This window comes from Eulemur rufifrons, chromosome 29 (genome assembly GCF_041146395.1).
Source record: "Eulemur rufifrons isolate Redbay chromosome 29, OSU_ERuf_1, whole genome shotgun sequence".
In the NCBI taxonomy this organism is placed as follows: domain Eukaryota; kingdom Metazoa; phylum Chordata; class Mammalia; order Primates; family Lemuridae; genus Eulemur; species Eulemur rufifrons.
In genome coordinates, this window is record NC_091011.1 from 2,248,263 (window position 1) to 2,271,416 (window position 23,154).

The 23,154-nt window shown below is 45.7% G+C and overlaps 1 protein-coding gene across 4 annotated transcripts in view; it reads right to left on the bottom strand.

Annotated features, from left to right (window-relative positions):
- The window catches only part of EGFR (epidermal growth factor receptor), a 187,203-nt gene extending 165,685 nt beyond the window's left edge, over nucleotides 1-21,518 (bottom strand). For all 4 annotated transcript variants that reach the window (XM_069461923.1, XM_069461922.1, XM_069461921.1 and 1 more), the window contains exon 1: nucleotides 21,145-21,518. In XM_069461923.1, the coding sequence (XP_069318024.1) occupies nucleotides 21,145-21,232 (88 nt within the window). In that variant the 5' untranslated portion in view covers nucleotides 21,233-21,518. The remainder of the gene's footprint in view (nucleotides 1-21,144) is intronic.
- Nucleotides 21,519-23,154: the final 1,636 nt, after the last annotated feature.

A 23,154-nucleotide genomic window follows, 5' to 3' on the forward strand; every position in this document is an offset into this window, starting at 1 on the left:
TCTTCTTGTTTCATAATTCAAAAAGTCACCTGGTTGATGATTCCAAATTTTCTGTCTTTATAACTTCCTCATGCACATGTACAGAGTGACTTGCATTAGCCCCTTCTGCAAAGGAGACCCTCACCCGCATGCGTGCCACATGGAAACACAAAGAGGAAAGAGGAATCATGTGTTGAGTCTAAGAAGGCACATGGCACATAGGGCACAACCCACAGACTCAGATGGATGTGGCTTTCCCTGTCCTCAAAGTTCAACTTCATTTCCTTAAGTAGCTCCGCATCTGGTGCCCGTGGCCTTCCCATCTGTGCCAACTCTGAGGGGACCCCGACAACCAGATAGGATGTGACTCTGCCTCTTGCCATTAATGAATAACCACCAGGTATCTGACCTTCACGACACATGTGTGGAGCAACTTACTCTTTATAGTGTTTCTGGAGTTACAAGTTAGTAGTTTTTCCCAAGGCACATGCAAGTCAAACTTACTTTTCTGTGATGTAATGTTTAGGGGTTGTCAGGGTTATAACCTTTTATCATGCACTTAAAATCACTTTATCATATTCCACGCAAAAATAAGGGCTTTTTATTACTAAGGGGACCAAGAAGACCATATATTACTCTGACCTGCCTGCCAATTTCTACTAATTTGAATTAAAAACAAACAAACAAAAATACTAAGAAATATATGTTCCTGAGCTTTCTGGATAATGGTGAATATTGCAAACAATTCTTAGACCCTTCTATATGAAGAGGTTTAATTGTGATTACCTGAGATATGTTTTTCTTTGACAAAAATTCAAGTTTTAATGCAACTACTACATTCTTAAAAATACTTTTAAACCAATGTACTTTAAAGATGAATTGTCTGAAAAGTACAATTGGTAAGAAAACACTTGTCACACCCACATGTTTTCAGATAAGGCCTATATGCTCATTTGGACATAATTGTTTTTCTAGGTACTACTATTTAAGCATGAAAAATGCTAATGAGAAAAATTCTGAATTGAGATCATTACGATCTAATCATCTACTGGTTTAAATCACATCTTCCTCCCCTCTTTTTTAATATATCAATGCTTGTCAGTGAATACAGATGTGTTAGGATCTGTTCAATGCCTGCAGATGGTATATTTATTTGGTGTCCACACCGTACGTGGGAGGGTGCTGAGAGTTGGGGGCTGAATGAACTATGCCTCAGGCTTACTCCACGCTTTTTTATATAACTTCCGCCCATCATCAATGACTCTGCCATCGTGTGTGTGTTGTCACGGCACTTATTCACAGAAGAGACACACTGGATTTACTAAAAGTCCTCTACTGTTGTGATCCAGAGTGATCTTTTTAACTTGGGGAAAGACCATCACATTGTCAGGGTTTCTGTCACTGAACGAAGAGACTTCCAAATGGGACTCCACGTACTATTTCTCCTGAAGCTAATTTTATTCCTAAGTGAATAACAAACATCTTCTGATGTAGAATTCAGTAGACTTCACCTGATAATTTTTGAAGTTTGGTGTGGAATTCTAAATGTTCTAATGACCTCTTACCTAGTTAATCGAGTAAAGTATATACAAAGGTTAAAAATTTCTCATGCTCCTGTAAACAAGATCAGATAAACATCCAGTGCCTATTTAATGTTAACCTGAGATTTCCTGGGAAAAAGACATGCTGTCACAAAAACATAGTAGCTCAAAAAACATGTTTTATAAGTAGACACTGAAAAACAAAAACAAAGAAAGTCTCTCTCCACTTATTTAGTAACTCAAGGATCAAATCCAGAGTAAAGACAAGAGTTAGAAAAGCATTTCTAAATGTTGCTTTGTAATATTTTAAATCAGCTCTGAAACAAAAAGAGCGATGATTAAAATAAATTGCAAAGGTCTAACTTACCCAGTTTGCATTTACCAAAGCTTCTCTCTAATGGAAAGAATTTTCCAGAGGACTTATATACGCAGTTCTTCCAACTCTACCTTTTGCTTATTAATTATTTCTGAATTCTACTTGACTTCAGCTGGGGGCCTCAGGATTCATATTGCTTTGAAGAAGTGCAGGATAGAAAGTTTGTAGGCAGTATAGCTGCAGAGGTATAATCCACTTCTTATATTAATATTGTCCTGGGGGTTAGGGGTACACAATTATTCTTCTGATTGCCATGTGGCTAGATTCCAAGCTTGATGCAGAAAACTCAGGCGACCCGCAATAAAACTTTCCAATAAGCAACTTTACTCTGTTGGAAGCATACACAATAGATACAGCACTGATCCTGACGTACACCAAAACACAGTTGCTTACATACTGTGACACATTTAGGGAATTCTGAATTTCTGATTTACCATCAATGTACGAGTTAAGAGAACAGAGTTCAGAGAACAGTCATGTGCCAGAGCTTAATTAGCTGTTAATCAAGAGGAAACTCCAAGAGGACACCGTTTGTCTGCCCAGCACTCTCTCATTCCAATAGCTTAGAAACGGTCCCAGTCTGCTTGCCTGTCTGGGATCACAGTGCACGGGCTGCTTTCTTTGCACCCACTTGTGACAGCAGAGAATATGAAAAGAAACGGGACGACACCACCTATTTCTCAAACACCCGTATACTCAAATATTCACAGGCCTTCTGTTCTCACTCTCTGTAAACCCCACCCTGAGTATAACCCCACACATACCAGCTCAGCCTCTGCCCGCCCCCCCCCCCCCCACCAAGGACCTGTCCTTCAACAAAGCACGTGCCTCTCCAGATTCCTGATCGGAAACGATTTCTGCCTCTTTGTGCCCTCCAGCCTCTTCTCCATGCCAACCTTCAAGTCAGATCTGGTCCCTGACGTCCCTCTTTTTCCCATCCAGCATCATCAGTCGCTCTGCCTCTCCTTGGGGCTTCCACACCCTTTGCTGCGTCCACACACCTCCCACCTCAGGCTTCCAGGCTTCCCTCAAAGGGAACAAAACAGAACTCGGAATCCTTAGTTTATGTTCACTACGCAAATGTCAGCCAAGCATTTAAGGAGCAGGTCATACACTAATACATCCTTACTGACGTCCCTGATACAACAGCAGAGTGTCGAGCAGACAGCCTCCCCATGTGTCCTCTGAGACGCACTGTGCCCAGGGCGTGCATTCTCTTACAGTGACATGTCTCAAGTTCAATGACGTAAGGATCCTTTTTATGGAACGAAAATTTCCATGAACTTCAATCTGAAAATAACTGACTGTGGAGCTGAGGTTTAACGTTATTGAAATTCCGCCCGCAAACTTCTGCTTCTGGCCATGACCGAGCACCTGGCACCAGACCGGCCCCGCCATGAGCAACCAGAAAACTGAGGAAAACATGAGAGGCAACTGTTTTCAGGCAACTGATAGCAGGCAGTGCAGAACTGAGGCACCTAAGAGAAAGAAAGCACGTGGTAAATGTGGGGATAAATATAAAATAACAGCTCTTCTTTCCTCTTCTTAATTTCCTTAAGAGGTAAGCGATCGTTTAAAATAATATTATTGTATTTACACACACTCCTTCACACATGATGACTGGGATTCATTGCCACAAAATGGTTAAATCTGCATATAAGCTGAAAAGAATTTAAAGTTTCCTCAATGTGAACAAAATGTAAAAAATCTTATAAAATCCTCAAGCCCTTCCCTATGGGTATATCGTGGCCCCCAGTTTGGGAAAATGACTTCAGAGCAGTTTCATAATGGTTCCACTGCCACCTAACGACCTGCTTGCGGGCTGGGCCACGTGCACACGGCCCCCTCTGCGCAAGCGCGGCCTGGGGGCGCCCGGCACCCACTGGCCATGCACGAACAGACGCGCCTGCAGCGTGGTGGCTTCGCTGAGTGGTGGCTTCGCTGAGTGGTGGCTTCGCTGAGTGGTGGCTTCGCTGAGTGGTGGCTTCGCTGAGTGGTGGCTTCGCTGAGCAGCCTCTGCCGCGCGTCGCCGTCCGCTGCCCGGGTCTCCCGCTCCAGAGGCCGCCCTGTTGCAGAAGGGCCGAGTGCTCCGGCAGGTGGGGTTCCTCTGGAGTTTGCTCGCACATCATTTGCACACTGCCACCTTACTGCCGTCCTTCCGGTCAAGGTGGCGGTCTTGAAGCTGGGGTGTGTGTCCCCTGGGGGTCCACAACAACCTTGCATGGAGTATGGGCACAACAGATCAATTCCAGGTTCTCACCTTCCATGTTCCTCTTTCCTAAAACCGACCCACCTGAATGTGCCATGGCTCTGGGGTGTCCTTCGCTCCTTCCCTCCCACAGCCCCCTTCTCTTGCTTTTCAAACGCAGGCGCACCTCTCACCTCTCTTCAGTCTGGCGCGTGTCAGGGCTGCAGGGTAACCCTCCCAGGTGCCGCACCAAGGCGAAGCCGGAGTGCAGAGCAGCTAGCCGGGCCCCTGCCCGGTGCTGGGCACGCTGCAGCCGCGCTCGGGGCCCCGCCTGTGCACAACGTATGGAAATAGCGTCTTAGCGGGAGTCGGAGTTCAGGACGGAGAGAGATCTCCTGAGGAAGGTGTCAATAAGCTTTCTGATCAGAAAAAAAGAAGCCCGAATCTTTCTGGTTTTCCACCGTGAATCTGAGTTGACTGTTTTGACTATGAGGACCAGCTTCACCATATAACTGAAATTGTATCTCCTGCAACTGTTAAGCTTAGGGTAATCAATATTTTACGTCCACTTGGAAATGTGAAGAGGGTACACAGATTTTCAAGACAAATTTGGTCCTATGTGAGGACAGGAGCTTGAAACTTGCTGTCTACTGCACGGCCTTGGTGAAGAGCTCACACGGGAATCGAGGCTATGCTCACTCGATTATTCGGAGGAGATGCAGTGGGTCAAGGCCTCTGGGAAGTGCTTTGCAAAGCCACGCTACACTTAACTAAATGCATGCACATGCATGTTAGCGAACCCCATTCTGGCTTCTTGTGACCACTCTTTCAGCTCTGAAGTTCTCACAAACCAAGTGAGGCTACATTCTTGCTTTCGGGAACAGGATGGAATGAGTGGGTGTCTGGACTATGGGCTCCCTGGGACAGAGGTGATGTTTTCTGACCATGTAGCCCAGCACCCAGCAGCTTTTTCCTATATTTCCTACATTCCTACATGGTATGCAGTAGGAATTTAATGCATGCCTATTGAGTTGAACTGAGCTGAAAAATGAAAATGAAACATGCAAATAAGATTCTGCCAAATTATACCAATCTATTAAAATAAACTGCCCCTGCTGGTCTAGCAAACATAGCTTACGGTTGTGCAACGTAACAGGTGTAAGGGTCAGGGCTCAGGACTGATGGCAAGCGGGGAGGGTCCAGAAGCTCCACAGGGGATCTGTGGTAAGTGTGTGCGTGTGCGCTGTGCGTGGGAAGCTTTCCTTCATCCAAGGTTTATTTTCTCTCCCCTTTCCCTGTGTCGTTCTGCATGTGGCTCCCGTATTCCAGCAACCCGACGATGGGAGTCAGCAGATGAGAAAGGGGGCTGTGGTTACCCCCAAAGGCTCTGTCCTACAAAGTTTCCGCAGTTGGTGGATACCCGTCAAAAGAGGAGGCTTTTTTTTTTTTTTTTTTTTTTATCTTGTTATGGGGGATACAGAATTTCAGGTTACATACGTTGCTCCTGTTCCGCCTTAAAAGAGGAGGCTTTTTATGGTGGGTTTTATACACACGTAAAGGAACAAAAGGAGTATGGTACTTGTTGCTAACTTCTTTCAAATCCTACTTTAAAATTACTTATAATCAACTGAGAGTAAATTGCAGTAACCCTAAAAGGAGTGTCACTTTGAGTTTAAGAGATCCTTTGGCCATTTATACCAAAAGAAAGAATAGATGAATTGCCTTAACTTAAAGTCCAATACTTTCCTTGAGAGTCTAGATTTATAATAAAATCTTGGCTTTCTTTGTAGGTTCTCTATTTCCTCTACCAAGTGGTTGAGAGTACAGAAGCACTATACATATTTTTAAAATTTGTATTACAATGTAACATATACATAGAAAAATGTACAAATCAGAAGTGTACAGGTCCATGAATTTTTCAACAAATGAATAATCTGTGCAAACTGCATCTAAGTCAAGAAACATGGCCTCACCAGCTTTCCAAAGACCCTCATCTAGGGCACCTACTCTTAAAATATAGACCAAGCAGATGAAAATAAATATAGGATGGATAGAGTGGTACACACACACACACACACACAGACACACACTTGTGATTTGGGCAGAATATAAACTTAGCACATGTAAATTAATCCAAAAACCACGAGCTGTTTCTTTGTCCAGCTACTCAGCCTCCCTCTTTCTGACCACCTGTGTCCTCCCTCCCTCTCTCCCCGTCCTCCTCACCTGTGTCCTCCCTCCCTCTCTCCCTGTCCTCCCCACCTGTGTCCTCCCTCCCTCCGTCCCTGTCCTCCCCACCTGTGTCCTCCCTCCTTCCCTCCCTGTCCTTCCCCCTTCCCTCCCTTGTCCTCCCCACCTGTGTCCTCCCTCCCTCCGTCCCTGTCCTCCCCACCTGTGTCCTCCCTCCCTCCATCCCTGTCTTCTTCATACCTTCATGGCCTCCAAACCTTAAAGAGCAAAAACTTTCACTTAAAAAATTAACTTCCAAATAGTATTGTGAAAGGCTACGATTTCTATATCATATCACAAGCTAATTAAAATGGAGAGCTTTTGGCCTAAGTTAACATTACATAAACATGCTAAGATAAATATACAAAACCTTGTTACTAAGACGTTAGTGGGGGAAGTTGAGGGTAGGGTACACAGGAACTCCCTGTAGATTTTTTTGCAACTTCCTATGAATCTGTAATTCTTTAAAAATAAAAAGTTAACAACAAAAGTTCTGCTATTGCAGCAAACTATTTGTATTTATATAAGGTAGTCAGTGTTCTGTTTCGTTTTTAGTATGATTTTCTAAGAACTACAAAAAACTCATCTTAACTTCTCTTTTCAATAAAATACTATTACTGGAGAAAAATAAGATCAAAATATTAAGTCCAAACAAATGAAATGTATTTTGAAAGTGAATAACCTAACACTTAAAACATTACCTAGGGAAGTACAACAGTTAACGTTTTTCTTTCTTTCTTCCTCACCACACATTTTTCTCCTTGACATTTAAAAAAAAAAATGCTTATCATAATGTTAATATTCAAAGAAAATAAAATATTTTCCCTATAAAGGCTTATGTGGTAGGCTCAAAGGCCATTTCCCTTCATGGCTTCCAGGTTTTCAAAAGGAACGAACACTACCAAGTAGCGTCTGTCCCACAGTTGTGTGCCACCACTTCGAAACCTCATGGACGGGGAACACTGGCACACAGGTCCAATCACCCGTCAACCCATTTGTAAACCTAATATCTAATAAATCACTCACTGTTAAAGCAACTATGCCACTAGCAATGTCTATGAGATAAATGATCAGCTCTGAACTGTTAGCTTTTCCATTTTTGGTGTTTCTTGGAGCAAAGAAATTTATTTTTACTCACAGATTTAAAACAACTTCAAAAATAACTTTTATATGCTGCTGGTAGGAAAGAGCAAGTCCCTAGGATGTGTTAATCGTGACCAGTCTATTACCTTGCAGTTAGGAAACAATGATAGATAAAAAGACAGATAGATAATTGGTGCATTTTTATGGTTCCATATAACACCTGCAGACCTTCTTATTATGAATCAGGTGAAGATTCTGGAAACCTACGGACATTAGGATGATGGAGCCCAGACGAAGACAGCAGTCCCTGGGTATGAGCGTGGACTAGTTCAAAACTGGCCACCAGTGCACTAAACGATTCCTGACAGCTCTATTAATTCCAGATCCAATATTAAACAATAATGGAAAGGGCGCACAGACACAGTCCCCGGCAGAGAAGCAGAACCGTTGATGGAAGGGCCAAGTGCTCCAGGCAGGGTGTGTCTGCCCCCTTCTTGCGGGGTGTGAGGCGGTCCAGACTCCCCGGGACCGTGATGACGCAGGTGGAACCCCTTGGAACCGTGTGTGCTCATCACTGCCCCATCAGCTTCCGGGGGGGGAAAGGCCAAGCAAGAGAACACAAAGAAGAAACAGCCTTTCCCAGTAGCCGCAACAAAAATCCTAACCTGACAATAGTGCAGGAAGAAATCATCAGGGTGACACAGTGAACTGAAGAGTATTTTAAAAACCAGCCGAGACTACAGACACAAACTGACAATGCTCTTTCGAGGGACAGTAAGATCCACCACAGAAGGAAGGAGCGTTAGCTGGATGTGCTGAGAGTCCTGCAGTGGGGCCACCGCACAGTCACCAAAGGGACGAGCTGAGTGGGGGAGGCTGAGGCTCCTCCTGCCCTGCAGGCCGTGGTGCCTCCCTGAGGATCCGGGACCCAGGAGGGACATCTGGCTGGAATCGTGTAGCCTTCAGGAGCCCAGGCTCTCCCGTGAGAGTCCAGGCCCGCTTCCCTCACCGATGGCCTCGGGTAAGGCAGGTGACATTGCTCAGCCTGAGGTTCCTCCCCTATAACAGGGCTCGCACGGGGCCAGGTGCCAGCGCAGCGCTTCCGACAGCAACAGCGCCACACACAGGGACGGTGCTCCAGCCTCCACACAAACCCTCTCTGCTGTCCTCTCCGCAACGCTGTGAGTACGGTCATCGCCCTCACTCCGCAGAGGAGAGAACTGAGACTCGCCGGGGTTACTCGCCTGGGCCAGCATCACCTGCAGCCCAGGTGGCCTGTGTCCCGGGCCAGGAAGTGCGGCTCCACAGAGTCTGCCGCACGGGCACAGCGCAGCGCCTCCCTGGGCATCTGGAGCAGCCAAAGGCTAATAAATAACTTCGATCAAAAAAAAAAAAAAAAAAAAGATCACATAGCAGCAGGTCTTTTTTTGGTATATTTACTGTTTGCTGTGTTCATGTTTTAGTCCCATGACCACTTTTTGTTTCTCCTACTTATAAAAAATTTAACATCAAATAGAAGGTAGACACAAGAAAGTTCATGCTTTTTCTAGAACCAAAAAAAGTCATCTATTGAATGTTAGTAATGAGTCATCCTAGAATCATTGATCTAATGCATTTAGTAGCCTATGACAATATTTTTCAGATTAAGAAAATTACACATAGAACAACCCTGGACATACTTAGAGCCAGTGGAAGTTTTCAGATATCTGTCCAGGAACAGAGACCTTTGTTTTAAGAGCAGCGTGATTCCCAGGGCTTCCCCGGACCTCCAGCCTGATGAGCCCCTGATGGCAGAGTCGACTCTGCCAACCAGTAGCGCAGAGAATCAGTCAGTGGGCAGAAGACCCTGCTGGGAAACGCCACCGCCAGCAGAGAGCTCAACACAGCCGGAGACCAGACGGGGATGCGGTCACCAGCCTCAACAGCTGAGAGCAAGAGGCAGTCACTTATTTGGAGTCAGAGGTGCCAAACTGTGAGCACGTCCTGGTTATTTATGCCATGACTCACGTTCACCCCAGGACACCAGAACCCCCTGGATCAGGCCAGGCCTCTGCTCGCTCCACACTCAAGGGCTCGGGAGACGTGTGTGCTGGTGATGCCCTACACAGAGAAGGAAACTTCGCTTGAGCAAACTGTTTGTGAAAGAAAAGTCATCTTTAAACATAATTTTTTCCCTCAGAGGCCCATTTAACCTCCACCCTGTTATGCGAAGCTGCTTCTTCAGATAGAGATGGACTTAGTGATGCAATCGTTCTCTCTCTCCCTCTGAGGATGACACTACTGAGCCGGTATGTTTGATGTCCCATTTCAAAATCACTGGGTATTAATTAATTATTATCTGCCACTTTTAAGACTACTCTTAAACTTAGCCGGGGCCTTTTTTGGCTTGGCAGAGCATCTTGTGAATGGGACATGTGACTATCACGAGATCAGTACTACTGTTATCACATTATGTGGTACCTAGAGGTTCTCTTTTAATTAAAAATCAACCTTGTAAATAGTGTTCAGAAGTCACCAAGCCTGTAAAACTTCTAGTAGGCTGCCAAGGTGCATTCAACACACCTGTGCTCAGCACCATTCCATCTCACCTGCGGCCACCGCCTCATTCTACCTCTTCTCTTGCCACTCTGAAAGGATGCAAGTCTGGGAGGAAAAAAAAGTCCAACATCTCCTCAAACTCAAATCCAAGGAACCCTATCTTTCCCTTCTCCAAGGAGGCAATAAAGAAACCACACACAAAATTCCAAAAGCTGCAAGAGAAGAATACACTATCGGCAACTCTGCTCTCCTTGGCACTCCATTTTCATTGGTTCCATTAGCATGGTTCAGGCCTTGAATTCATGACTGCTTATTTCCCTGGCTATAGTTCAAATGTCTGGTTTTTGCAACTGACCAACATTATGAATATTTAGTAGCCATTGCCCAAGAAACCTAAAGCCTAGCTTTTCTAGCCAAGATTTTCAGAACAATAGTCTACCATGAGGAAAGATGGACTCAGATAACCACCCAAGTCTTCCACCCATCTTGAACTTTTACCATTCACCTGTCTCTCCCCAAAACCAGGCACATCACTAAATCTTCATTCAAACAAGAAAGTGTCTTTAAAGGGGAAAAGTGAAGTGAAAAACTGGGCAACTCGTTTAGCTGACTCTGTGTTGTCCCACTTCACCAAATTGCTCAACTTTGTATTCTTCCTTGGCTGAGTAGACTTTTGTTGACTGAAGGTGAAATGGCATAGCTTTTGCCCAAGCAACTTTTGTAAGACTTAGAGGCCCAGTGACAAAAGCCACCTTGAAATCAATGTACTCACTGCCTGTTTACTGGAAAGGTTTACTTATTCAACAAGAGATATGTCATCCCAGGCCTGAAAAATCAATGTGTTCTCCTAGCAATATTCGTTAAATCTATATACCTGCAGTATATAGATTTAACAACTGAAGATCAATTATTCAGCCGGAACACAGCACTTTTCCTATTTCACTTTCAAATCATGAAATAGAAATGTGATTTGGGGGAATTTCAGCTGGAGTACTAAAAAGTTTCACTATGTTAATAATAAAAAGTAACCAAAAAAAAAAAAAAAGTCCCTCCTTCCTAGTGAAGGAAAATGAACACCGGACACTGCATTTTGAAATTTCTTCTGGGAGAGGTATTTCACCATCAATGAGAGTTCTACCTACATCACATTCCCACGTTCCGTTCCTCAACCATCAAAGTCCCTCCAAGTGAATCATTTGATATTTGTAACAATTTATCCTTAAAAGTCAATGCTTGCAAGTATAATCCCAGCCAGACTGACTTCTTATAAAGGGTTTGATATAGAAAATGAACACTCCTGGAGGGTCACGCTATTTGTTAAGTTTGTCTCTTTTCATAGTAGTCGTTTCACACCCTACTGAGTTTAAGTGTGTGCTTTCATTTAAATCACAGAAATGGCTCTTGCAGATCTATGAAAGTGAATTACCACACTTTGCCATAGGCATTGCTAACTGACCCAACGCTGAATTGAGTTGCTTTCTCCCCTCATTTTTTCCTGCAGATATTTATAGGTCTGAAAAATTTATAGAAGCTTATGACATGATTTTATAAAGTCATGCTTCTAATTTCTAAAGTAAATGTTTTCAAGGCTCACAGATTAATTTCCCTGTATCTTATAAAATGCGCAGTTTTAACACATACATAAGAGACTTGGCTCTAAAAAGTACTTCATAAGAAGAGGAAAAGTGAGAAAGGAACCAAAACAGAAGAGAAATATACAGAAACAGAAAATATACAGAAATTGTGAAGGGCATTAAGCATTACTAATAGAAGTATAATAAATTTTGAAGACTACTTTGTGTTAGCCTTTTGATTAACAAACAGGACTAAAAGTAACAGGAAGCATCATTTTTAGCTTAAAAAGGGTCTCAAAGGAGGAGTAAGGAGAGTTCTTGGGAACCTTGGACACCCGTGTTGGGAGACGGTGCTGCACAGCAGGAAAGCACCTGGTCCGTAATGTCCACTAGCCATGACCACAGGCAAACTGCAGAATTGCTCTGAGCCCGGTCCCTCACCTTCAAATGTGGACAATTATCCCAATTCTGTAGAGTTGTTAGAGGCTCAAAGAGATGGATATTAAGGCATTATGCAAACTGTAAAGTGCTGTACAAATGCAAGGTGTTGTTATTATTATGACATCAATGTTTTGGCATCTAAATTACAGGGAGAGCACATTTATTATCAACATGTTTAAATACATATCTTGCATGAATTTAGATTTGCTTTTAATTTCATAGATGTTTTCAGTTGGAAACAGTCTTAGGATCATCTAGTTATTTTATGGAAGTTGAAACTGAGAGAGTAGATTCTAACCTCTTTTCTCTTCTCATTATAACTAACAACAAATTACAGGAAGAAATACATTAAGCCACATATTAAGAAAAACTTCTTTAGAAACACCAGGTTTCAGGGAATGATACCTGTATATGTACAGTTGTATAATCACAAACATTGAATGTCTTCGACACTTTCTTTCAAAAATTATATAGCATATTTTTACAGCCATTTGACAAAGTTTTTCATTTGCAGTTATTTGCAAAGTGTCATTTCCAGTTATTTACCAAAACTTTTCTTTCTCTGTGAGGGCTAATTCATAACAGCTTGCAAAAAAGAGAAAAACAAGGAAGGAAGGAAGCCGAAAGAAAGAGAGAGGGAGGGAGGAAGCAAGGGAGGGAGGGAAGGAAGAAAAGAAAGAAAACATTAAGGCAATACATTACTCTTACTCATAAATATGTTCCATGCTTAGAGTCTATTAAAGCACCAGGAAATGTCAGCAGAGAGGAAGAAATCAAGAGGTAACTATAAGGATGAAATTTCTGATACTCTGGTAACTTTATAGCAAATCAAAGCCAAGAAAAAGTTCTGAAATGCACCATATTTAAAAGTCTCTTAAAATCAGTACCTTAAAAAGCAACAGGTGACGATAATTCTGCAATAACCACCTTTTGTTTTCTTGTCATTAATTTGGACTTAATCAAAAGTGGACGAAACTGGGGGTTCTAGGGTTCTTGTTTCCTATAAAAAGGTAACTTTAACTTTCTAATACCATATTAAAATATACTATAGTAAAAAATCTAGTAGGAGTCATATCTTGCAAGTTAGCACTAGAACAAACTTAAAATAGTTTGTCTAATTTATCTTGTTCAACACGATTTTAAGCATTTACAATGGCTTATAGTGTATGAGAATGAACTAGGAGATAATTATGTAAATGAAGAGAAACAATCACAAATCTCCCTACAGCTTTTAGGTATCCAATGTTTGCTGTTAAATAAACAAAACCAGGTTTTTGACATTTAAAAACTTTTTTTGAAAACTTTCTGAAATCTTGCATACAATGATCAGAAATTCTCAGGACCCACTTGCCTGTCCTTAAGGACTTGCACAAATTCAATAAATGATTTGTTTTTATTCCAGACACTAAAGTAATGGAGAATTTGAGTAAAGGAGCTAAACAAGCACAGTTTTTCACACACAAATGTCAGTTTGTCATGTCAAAGAGACAATATGCAACGCATCAATTTTATCCAAAACCTGGAGTAGAAGACAAGAACCTTAGCAAAGAGTCACAACAACATCGAATGCAGGGCAATGCAACTGCTAAAGCAATCATGACATCACCCAGTATGCAGGCCTGCTTGCCCACAGTGGTACAATCGCCGGTATTACATTTCTGTTTTTAAAACAAAATCCCTCACAACGTTCTTAAGACAACTGCAAAGTAAGCAGTGGGCTTTCCTTCGGCGTTTCCTTTTCCATAAGGGCATGAGTACACACGGTAACACCAGCTGCCGCATTTTACCAAATGATCTCTGCAAATAAACAGGTAAGCATGTGCAATTTTCAGCACTGAATCAGGAAATAGATGTCTCTCCTTCATTTCTCTCTTTACTTTCTGTAGCAAGAGTTAAATAAAGGCGGTAAGTAGTCATTCTGCTTATTCATAACAAGTTTTAGGGAAAAATCATGCTCTTGGGGAGAAAGGTAAAGCTATCAACTATAATCTAGACTCTAGTTCAATTCTTCACATATCCAGTTTTTACTTCCAAAAAAAAAAAAAAAAAAAGACCATTTTAATTTTTAAATGTAGAATGCGTCACCTCTCCAAAACTTTACTTTTGACATTGTAAGTTTCCTTGTAGTAATTTAGAAAAATAAAGCAGGAAATTCTAAAACCTTAGCATCTGCTATAGTAAGATCTTTGCATTTATAGAAATGACAAGAATTGGAGAGTTTGCTGAAGGAGCTCTGGGCCTACACGTATTTCCTCATTCTTTTCCCTCTGCCTGGAGGCCAGGTGAAAATCCCATTCTTTGTGGCCTACCTAAACATTCCCTTTTTGAGAAATTGCCCCTTTCACAGAGGTAGAATGAGTCAGATCCTCTTCTGGGCTTCAACTGAAACCCCAAACCACATCTGTCATAAAACATGGCCTTACAGGGAGGAGAACGCCTTTCTCGCTCACTGTTGAGCCTTTCCCATGTGAGTCCTTTGAGGACAAGTGCACTTCTCTTGTTCCTCTGGTCTATCCAGACCCCAGCACAAGATGCACATGTAGTTTACACGCGGTTCTCAAACTCTGGCATGCATGGGAATGCCCCGGAGGGCCTGTATTCACAAACCGTGGCCCATCCACGGCGTCTTACTCAGAGGTCCAGGGTGGGGTCCAAGAATGTGCATTTCCATCAGGTTCCCAGGTGTGGCTGCCGCTGTCCTGGGCCCACACTCTGAGAGCCACCATAATAAACTTCTAATGGACTAATTCACGAAAATGAAACGTGACTCTGAAACTAATGAAATATAAAGCTGCCCCCTGGATCTTGAAAAAGCTCATGAGATGAGTAAGAGATGGGGGGTTCTGAGAACAAAGACAAAATTCCTTCTGCTACAAGCCACATACAACACTTAAGCCACTCCTCAGAATTGCCCGGGGAGCTTTAAAAAATGTGTGTGTCCGGCTCATTCTCCAGAAATTCTGATTCAATTGGTCTGGGGTGCAGTAAAGCATTCTCTTTTTCAAAAGCACTTCAGGTGATTATAAGGCACAAAGTTCAAAAGCTATTGCTTAAAAAAAAAAAAAAAAGAAAAATTCATCTCCTACTCTTTTTGGCTCATTCGCCAAAAAACTTGAGTAATTTGAAGCTGTCTTAAATAAGAAACAGGGATCCCCATCAGAGGGTTTGCAGCCTTATGCTAATATGTCCAGCATGCTAGCAGTTGCTGATAACTGCGAGTAGTGAGGAGCCTGATCTGGAAAGCAGTTGGCAATGCAGCTCCACGGTGATGCTGACGGTGGCCAGGAGACAGCAGAGTCAGGAGGCTGTCAGGGGCTGGGCTACTCTGGGAACAAAGACCATGACTGCAATGGAAATACCTATCACGGGACAAGGCAAGGCCACACTGCTCTCTTGGGCTCCAGACCTCGTATTCTACTGCCTCCTGCACTGTTCATCTGAGCACTTCAAACTCAACACATCTAGAAGCCGAATTCATATTTGACTTCCTTCCATTCCCTTCACCCAATTTCCTTGACTTCCCAGCCTCTCGGATTGGATTTAGTATCTATCCAGGCTTCCAAGTCAGAAGCTTGGGTGTTGTCCTGGGATTCCCTATTTCTTGGACTGGCCACATACAAGTATCAATCTGTCCTGCCTCTGGTCAACCCCAGAGTCACTTGCACAAAGTCATGGATCTCTGTTTCCACTGCTGACCCTACAGTCTAAACCCCGCACTGCTGCTAGAACCAACTTTCTAAAACACCACATGCTCCATGTCAGTCCCACAGTGGCTCCCTTCTCACACAGGACAAAGCCCAGAGCCACAGTGAGGATGACAAACCTCTCTATGAGTTGTATGTCACCTCACCACTTATTCCGTCTCTTCCCGTAATGCTGAATTACTAGCACTTCTCTTGTAGTGCCCTTCACATCCTATTCTCCAGGGAAACAACCATATAACCAAATAGATCTTTGAAGGCCCCCATGAGTAATCCCTTCCATTTGGCGTTAAACCTGCTCTCCTCTCCAGGTAGAATTAGAAGCAATGACTGATCTCAAAAGACTTTCTTTATCCTGTAGAGAATTCTGTCATTGCTTCTGTGACTTTTTTTTACACATACCATCTCTAGCTCTCTCTTCCCCTAATTGACTTCCAGACACTAAAGGGCAAGTACCAAGTCCAATTCATCCTTACATCTCAAAATACAGATGGAAGAGTACTCAACGCTCTTCATGGCTCAAACATAAAGAAAAACTGGAAATGAAAGCCTAAGTTGTAACAGGTACCAATATTTGTCCTTCTACTCCAAGGGCAAACAATAGTGGTAAACTTATGCAATTATTTATACTAAATCAGGGCCATGTGTGCTGGCCCACTAGTAATGGTGTAATTGCAGGTACATTTAGAGCTGTGCACAAGACATTCTCATCTAACCATTGGCCCCCTGATTTGGAATTCAGGCTTGTTTTCAGTAAGAAGTTCCAGATATAGTCAGAAAGGACACTTGGACTCTCTGGGTCTCTCCCTGAGAACCCCCAAGAATGGAACATAACTTGGAGTAGAGAGGGAAACCCTATCCACCCATGTTACCCTTCGCTTACTGCCTTCTAAAGCAAGCTGCTGAAACTGGTGGGAGTGAAATTTATTCCGAGCATATGCAATTCACAGATGCTCAGTCAATGCAGCCAGGCATCCGATACTGTACTCCAGTGCCTTTGGGGATTACAATGTCAAATCCAGCACTTAACTTTCCAGGGGCTTAGCAAACACACCCCCACTTCTCACTGGCCTCAACTATCCCTCCCACCTCCAGCTGGCTCAGGCAACTTTCTAGACAATTGGATTGAGTGTATCTATCTAAATGTGTAGGAAGGAAGCTTTACTAAACAACTCTGAAAAAGTGAAAATTACAGACAAACCAGTTATTTGAATAAGTCTCAAAGCCTGGATTCTTGCCCCAAATCAAACTAACAGCCAGTGCCCACAGGCCCAGCAGCAGACGATCCTGAGATGCTATCCAAAGAGCCAACTGCTGGAGTTTTCTTGGAAAATTCAAGCTTTTAAGAAGAAAATTAAAAACAAAGTGTGGGGAAACACTGTCATGTCAAATGGGGATGGTCTTCACGAACAAATTAAGATTTATACATGTTGGTGGTTTAAGAATAAACCAGTGATACTTCACTGAGACTAAACATGTTTCTTACCATAATTTCAGATGTCCATAAGCGACAGAAGAAAACAAAATGGAATGGATCCAAGGAACAGAATCTAGTTTTTTAAATTGTATTTACAGGGAAACAATGTATGGATGAGCCATATTCTAAAACTTTGAACTTTTCTCAAAACATGCCCCTATTGGTAAAACCTAATCATAAATAAGCCCATTACTACTGTACTTAACTGAGTCAGAATTAAAGCACACGCACACCCAGATACACCTTGCACAGCAAGTCACGTTGCACGGGCCGCATTATTTTGCAGGAGGGTCCTTCAACAGGCTGCTGTTCTCACCATTCTGATGCCGGCCCTATTTCAGGATGTGGGCAACAGCACAGGCCACCTGCCCTTAAATAGTCATAAAAATCAATTGTCTTTAACATTAGAGTTGATTTGTCACTCCTGTCAAAAAAGTTTCAGACATTAGCTGCTAGTCCTGGAGCTTAGATCAAAGAAAAAACAAATATTTTCTTTTCAAACAGAATCCTTCATCTTTACTGACACTACCTCTAAAAACAGTTCAAAACATGTTGATGCTTTGAACATGACCAGGTGTAATTACGCAGTACAATGGATTGTGGCGACTGGCTTCTTCAAATTCAGAATAGGTGTTTGAAAAATTATGAATTATGAAACTAAATACACGAAGCCAGAAACGACTGTTAAAAGCCTACCGGAGCTATCGCCCGTTTGTGCTAGTCTGTGTTACGGCAGCGTGGGTACACACCACGACAGACCACATTGGTCTTTTCAGATTTGAAAAGCAACTTAATAATATTTAATTAGTGGCTTAAAGAATTACATTTCTGGAGGCAATAGTAGAAACCATTAACACTATATCCCCCTTTTAACTTAGTGTCTGGCACATTCTATGCACCCAGTAAATAGTCACTGAATTCAGACATGAGGACTCAGAAGCCTGGAGCTTCCAAGCGACTTATCCCCCTGCCCCCCAGGACTGGAATGGGAAGAAAGGCCCCCCGGCTGCCAGCCCAGGCCTGGGCTTTCTAGATCTGACCTCCTTAGGTGATGGTTCTTCACTTTGGATACCATTAAAATCCCCACTTTTGTTTCTCTTTAATACAGCTCAGACCTACTGAATAGGAATGTCTTCAGAGGTGGGGCCGCGGCAGGCTCATTTCTACAAAGCTCACTAGGTTCAGAATAACCACACTCTTGGAGTAACACCTAGGATCTATTCCAGAGCAGCACCTCTCTCTCCACTTTCAAGAGCACTTCCCTCACGCCATCTCCACACCCCCTGACTTGGCAACCAGAGTGAGGACGGAGGAACCCTGAGCCGAGGGCCGGCCACCGAACGGCAGGCATCTGTTTCAAGCTTCAGACAGGCGCCCATCTTAACCAGCCATGCCCTGGGTCCTTTCCGCTTCCAGCATCTGCTGTTAGACAGGCAGATACACCTGACCTGGCTCTCCAGCTACCAGAACTCAAGGCAGTGGAGTTAGGAGGTTGAGGGAGGGATCTGGAATCAAAGGCCTGAGTCTGAGTTCTGGTTCTGCCTCTTACTAGCTGTGGGGGAGTCACTTTACTTCTCTGTATCTCAGTTTCCCGATATATACTGAGAGTACCCACCTCACATGATGTGAGGATAAAAAGGACATTTAAAACAGTGTTTGACAGTACTTAACTCTAAGTACAGTTAAGTAACCAAGTTACCATAACCTAGAACCAAACAAAACCCTCACTAACATGAATAAATCTTCTTGAACAAAGCATTGAATTTGATTGTAGAAAGACTTCATCTCCTCATATTAATAATTTGCCACTTAAAATTTAGTCTTTTTATGTTACTTTAACAGAATAGTATTTGTTCGCCTACTCTATTTTATTCAGAAACATTCTTTTTTGAGTGAATATGGGATACACAGGCAAATTAAGTGGTATTTATACTTTTCTCAGCAACAAATCTCCAACCACTAATAGTGGTGTTCAAAGCAGCAACATCAAAGGCTGGGAACATTTCTGGGGTGGGAAAAGTGATGCTTTGGAGGCACTCTGAGTGTTTAATTTAAAATAAGGAGAGGAGTCTCTCCAGCAGAGACAGAGATGGCACATGACCGGGAGGACCCTGCTGCTACGGCCCAGGCAGGCCACCCTCTCCTGGGCACCCCAGGCAGGAGGGGGGCCCTGCAGGCAGTGGAGGAGAGGAGCTTCCCACCAGCTCCTTAGTGAAAAGAGTAATCTTTCATTACTGAACTCACACCCTGCCTTTTCCCTCTTTCCTGTATTTTGCAAGGTTGTTAAAACTCCAGATGTTCCAGAAGAGCTCCTTACATCGGCACGTAATCTTTCGCGGAGACCCTACCAATCTTTCCTGTGCGCCAGCAATTCCCAAACCTGACTGCCCAACAGAGTCACCTGAAGAGCTTTTAAAAGTTCCAATGCCCTGCTCTTACCCCTACCAACTAAATCAGAATGTGGGGGTGGGGGGTTGGGGGGGGCAGCCAGACAAATAATTTTGATTATTTAAAATCCCAGGGGATTGCAACCGGCAGCAAAGTTTGGAAACCCTTGTTCTATGCCTCCCCCCCACCAAAGGCCCCGCTCAGCACCAAAGCCCGGCTTCCCACCCAGTGACATCAACGGCGAGTACGGACCTGACTCTTGGAGTCTGGGCCGCTTGATTTTGAAATTGTGCAATTAAACCTTCTGAGGCATGTCTCTCGTGCCAAGTGGGTTTATGGGCGGTAGTCACGAAGCCAGGCTCGCTCATGTTCCGTCTGGACATTTGGCACACGTGAACCACGGACACCAATCCGGTTTTTTTTTTTTTTTTAAGTTTAATAGTTTGGTTGGCCCAATGTCAAATTCTTCAAAAAGCAAAAAGAAACATCCAAAAGAGACAATCTCAATCTCGGGATTTCGAGGAGAAAACTTTTCCAGGAGCCCCATTTTGAGAAACCGTGGCGACGGACGGGATGAGTTCTGCTCCAGGGGAGTTCGGCACAAGAACACAGCTGTCCCACCGCGGTGGCCGGCGACAGCTAGGTCCAGCTCCACCCCAAAGCCGAGATGCAATGGAAGGGCTGCAAGTGGGGGTTAAACCTCGGGAGTCCCCGGGAGGCAGTCACCTAAGGAAACCCCCGCCCTCCGCGCGGGCGCTGCGGGGGAGGAAGCTCTGGCCTGGCAGGGAGCCGCGGCCCCGGGCGGGCACACCTGGACGACTGCGCGCAGGCCGAGCGGCGGGGGTCTGCGCCCCAGGGACCGGTCGGACCCCACCCCGCTCTTGCCAACTAGGAAACTGAGCACCGCCGTCGCCACCCCTTCCCGGTAGCCGCAGGTAGTTAGTGACAAAGACGAGTTCTCCCAGCCTCCCAGGTCAAGGCTGCGACTCCACACCCTGGAAGAGGGCTTGCAGGGACCTGCAAGCGGGGCTGGGACCCAGGCTGGCCAGAGTGTGGGGTAAAGTGTGACACCGGGCGGGGGAGCAGGGGAGGAGGGTCCGCCCAGGAAACCGCCTGTCCCGAGAGGTCCGAGGGGCGGATGGATTTCCGCGGGTCCCTTCTCAGCCTCCCTAAACCACTCGGCCTCGGCGGCTGGGACGCGCCCCCGCCTTGGGTGCGCGCCCCCCGGCCCGGCCTCGCCCTTCGGGCGGACAGTTGGGGCGCACATGCCGGAGGGCGAGCCGCCCGGCCCCCGCCCGGACCGAGTTTTCACCCACGGACGCCGACCGGGTGCAGGAGGGCAGGAAAGTGAGGAAAGAAAGTTAGGAGCAGCCGGGGGGCCGGAGCTCCTGGCGCCGTCCCCACACCCCGCCCGCAGCCCGGCTGCCCTGCGTCTCCCTTCCTCGAGCCGCCGCTGACTCGCCCAGCCCAGAAACGAAACGTCCAGTTCCTCCCACGGCCCCGGCCAGAAGCGCCGCCGATCCTCAAGGAAACAGGAAAGGAGGGCGGAGGCGCGGGACGACGAGACGACGAGCCGGTGCGCCGGTGCGCGGCCGGGCGGCGCGGGGCGAGCGGCGGGCACGCCCTTACCTTTCTTTTCCTCCAGCGCCCGACTGGCCTGGACGAGCGCAGCCAGCAGGACCAGGAGCGCGGCTCCTGCCGTCCCGGAGGGTCGCATCGCTGCCCCAGGAGCTCGCTCGGGCTCGCCCCAGTTAATCCTGGACGGAGTCAGGCGGCCGCGCGCGGTGGCTGCGGCGGCGCGGCCAAGCGAAGACTCGGGCGGACGCCGCCGAGGTGGCCTGTCCTCCGGTCTGGGAGGCGGCGGCCGCCGGGGCTCGCTCGGGGCTCGGGACTCGGGCCGCCCTGCCGCGGGCGCGCACACCGGGCCGGGGGCGGAGGCTGCTGCTGCCGCGCTGCGCTGGGGCAGCCCAGACGTCTCGCTCGCGCCGGCCGGGCGTGGGGAGGCTGGGCGGGAGGAGGAGGGACCAGGCAGAGGAGGAGGGCTCGGGAGCAGCAGAGGAGGAGGAGAATGCGAGGAGGAGGGAGGAAGAACCAGCCGCGAGCACCGAAGGCAGGCGCAACCCGGAGGTGGTGGACGGCTGTGGACCCCCGCGGCCCAAGCGGCCAGGGGGAGGGGCGGCGTGTGGGAGGGGAGCCTGTGACCTCAGGAGCCAATTTCCGAGTAGGGCGTTCCCTGCACCGCTGTTCAGGCCTTGGTCCCCAAGGACTTGCAGAGCTGTCTCGGTGGTCCTACGTCGAGCCAAATCTACGGCAGGGTCCCCTTCCGCATCCCTCCTTCTGTTTTACGGAGCAAACTTGTACAGCTCTGGACAAACTGGCTGAGCCCCAGAGCCAACGTCGGATAATGACACTGTTGAGGAAACTGCCCCTTTATTCTGGTCCCCAACTCCCCCGGCAGCAACCCAGGATCCTAGTGAGGGTCAGAGGCTGGCCTGGCAGCCCTTGCGGTCCTCGCCGTGCCCGCGGGGCAGGGGTGCCAGGCGTCTGGGGTGCGCTCTCCAGTCTGAGGGTCCTTCAGACCCTGTCAAGCACTCTCGAAGTCGCCTGGAATGAGGGCACCCAACTCCTGGCAAAGAGACAGTTTGTTTGTTGCAACCAGCCCGGGTACTTTGAAAGCAAATGTGTGAGGTAAATTACTTTGCAAAAGTGAAGCGCTTGGAATAAAGGCTTGACACAAACAACAGTAGAGACACTTTTAGAGAGGCTAAGTGTCCCACTGCCCGGGTAACTCAAGCAGGAGAAAAATGCCAGGGAAATTCAGGAAGGATTTGGCCAAAAGAAACTAAGCTTCTTTGGGCTGCAAAAACCAGCTAAATTCCTTCCTGTCCCACTGTTTCTTCTCCTCCAGTAGAAATGTCCTGTGGCCGCTTTGACAAAGATCCCCTCCTCTGCTCACAAAGTTCACTAGGTCACACCTTTGGGCCTGGCTCAACGCTGATCTCCCTCTGTAGCAGGAATCACAAGCCTAACTAAGTGGAGCTAAAGACCGGCCTTTCCCGTCTGGGCTGGGGGGAGTGCGCATTTTCCCTCCCCCTGCAGCCAGGTGCTTGTGGCGCTGCAGCCTGAATGGCGGGTTTTACCAGGGCATGTGCAGGGTAGCTTTTCCTGTGAATTTGAGTAAATAATTTGTTCCTTTGTTTTAACAAATCGCGGCAACCACTGATGCTTAATTTAGCCCCTGATGAAGAAAGCAGGCCATGTGTTTGGTTCCCTCCACACAATCCACACAGGGACTTAAAGCAATTTGTAAAGAAATACAAATGCAGAAAGCAGAAATTAGAGAAAGGCAAACGGGAAACACAAGAGTGGAACATAAAATGAAGATAGGAGTGAGTCTTCTAAAAGATTTGAATACAGTGAAGTCCTGTGCATTTACCAAACAAGGACCACAAATTTGGCTCTAAACTATATTTTCAGTCAAGGAAATAGGATCAGTGGCATAAGTCACAGCACAAATCAATTTAAGCTACTTTTAAGACTGCGTAGGAATTTCTCTTGTGAGTCCCCAAAAAGAAGGCCATGCGTGAGGACATCAGAGTTCTCACTTTGGTGCTATGAAGCAGTGGCCTCCAGGGCGCT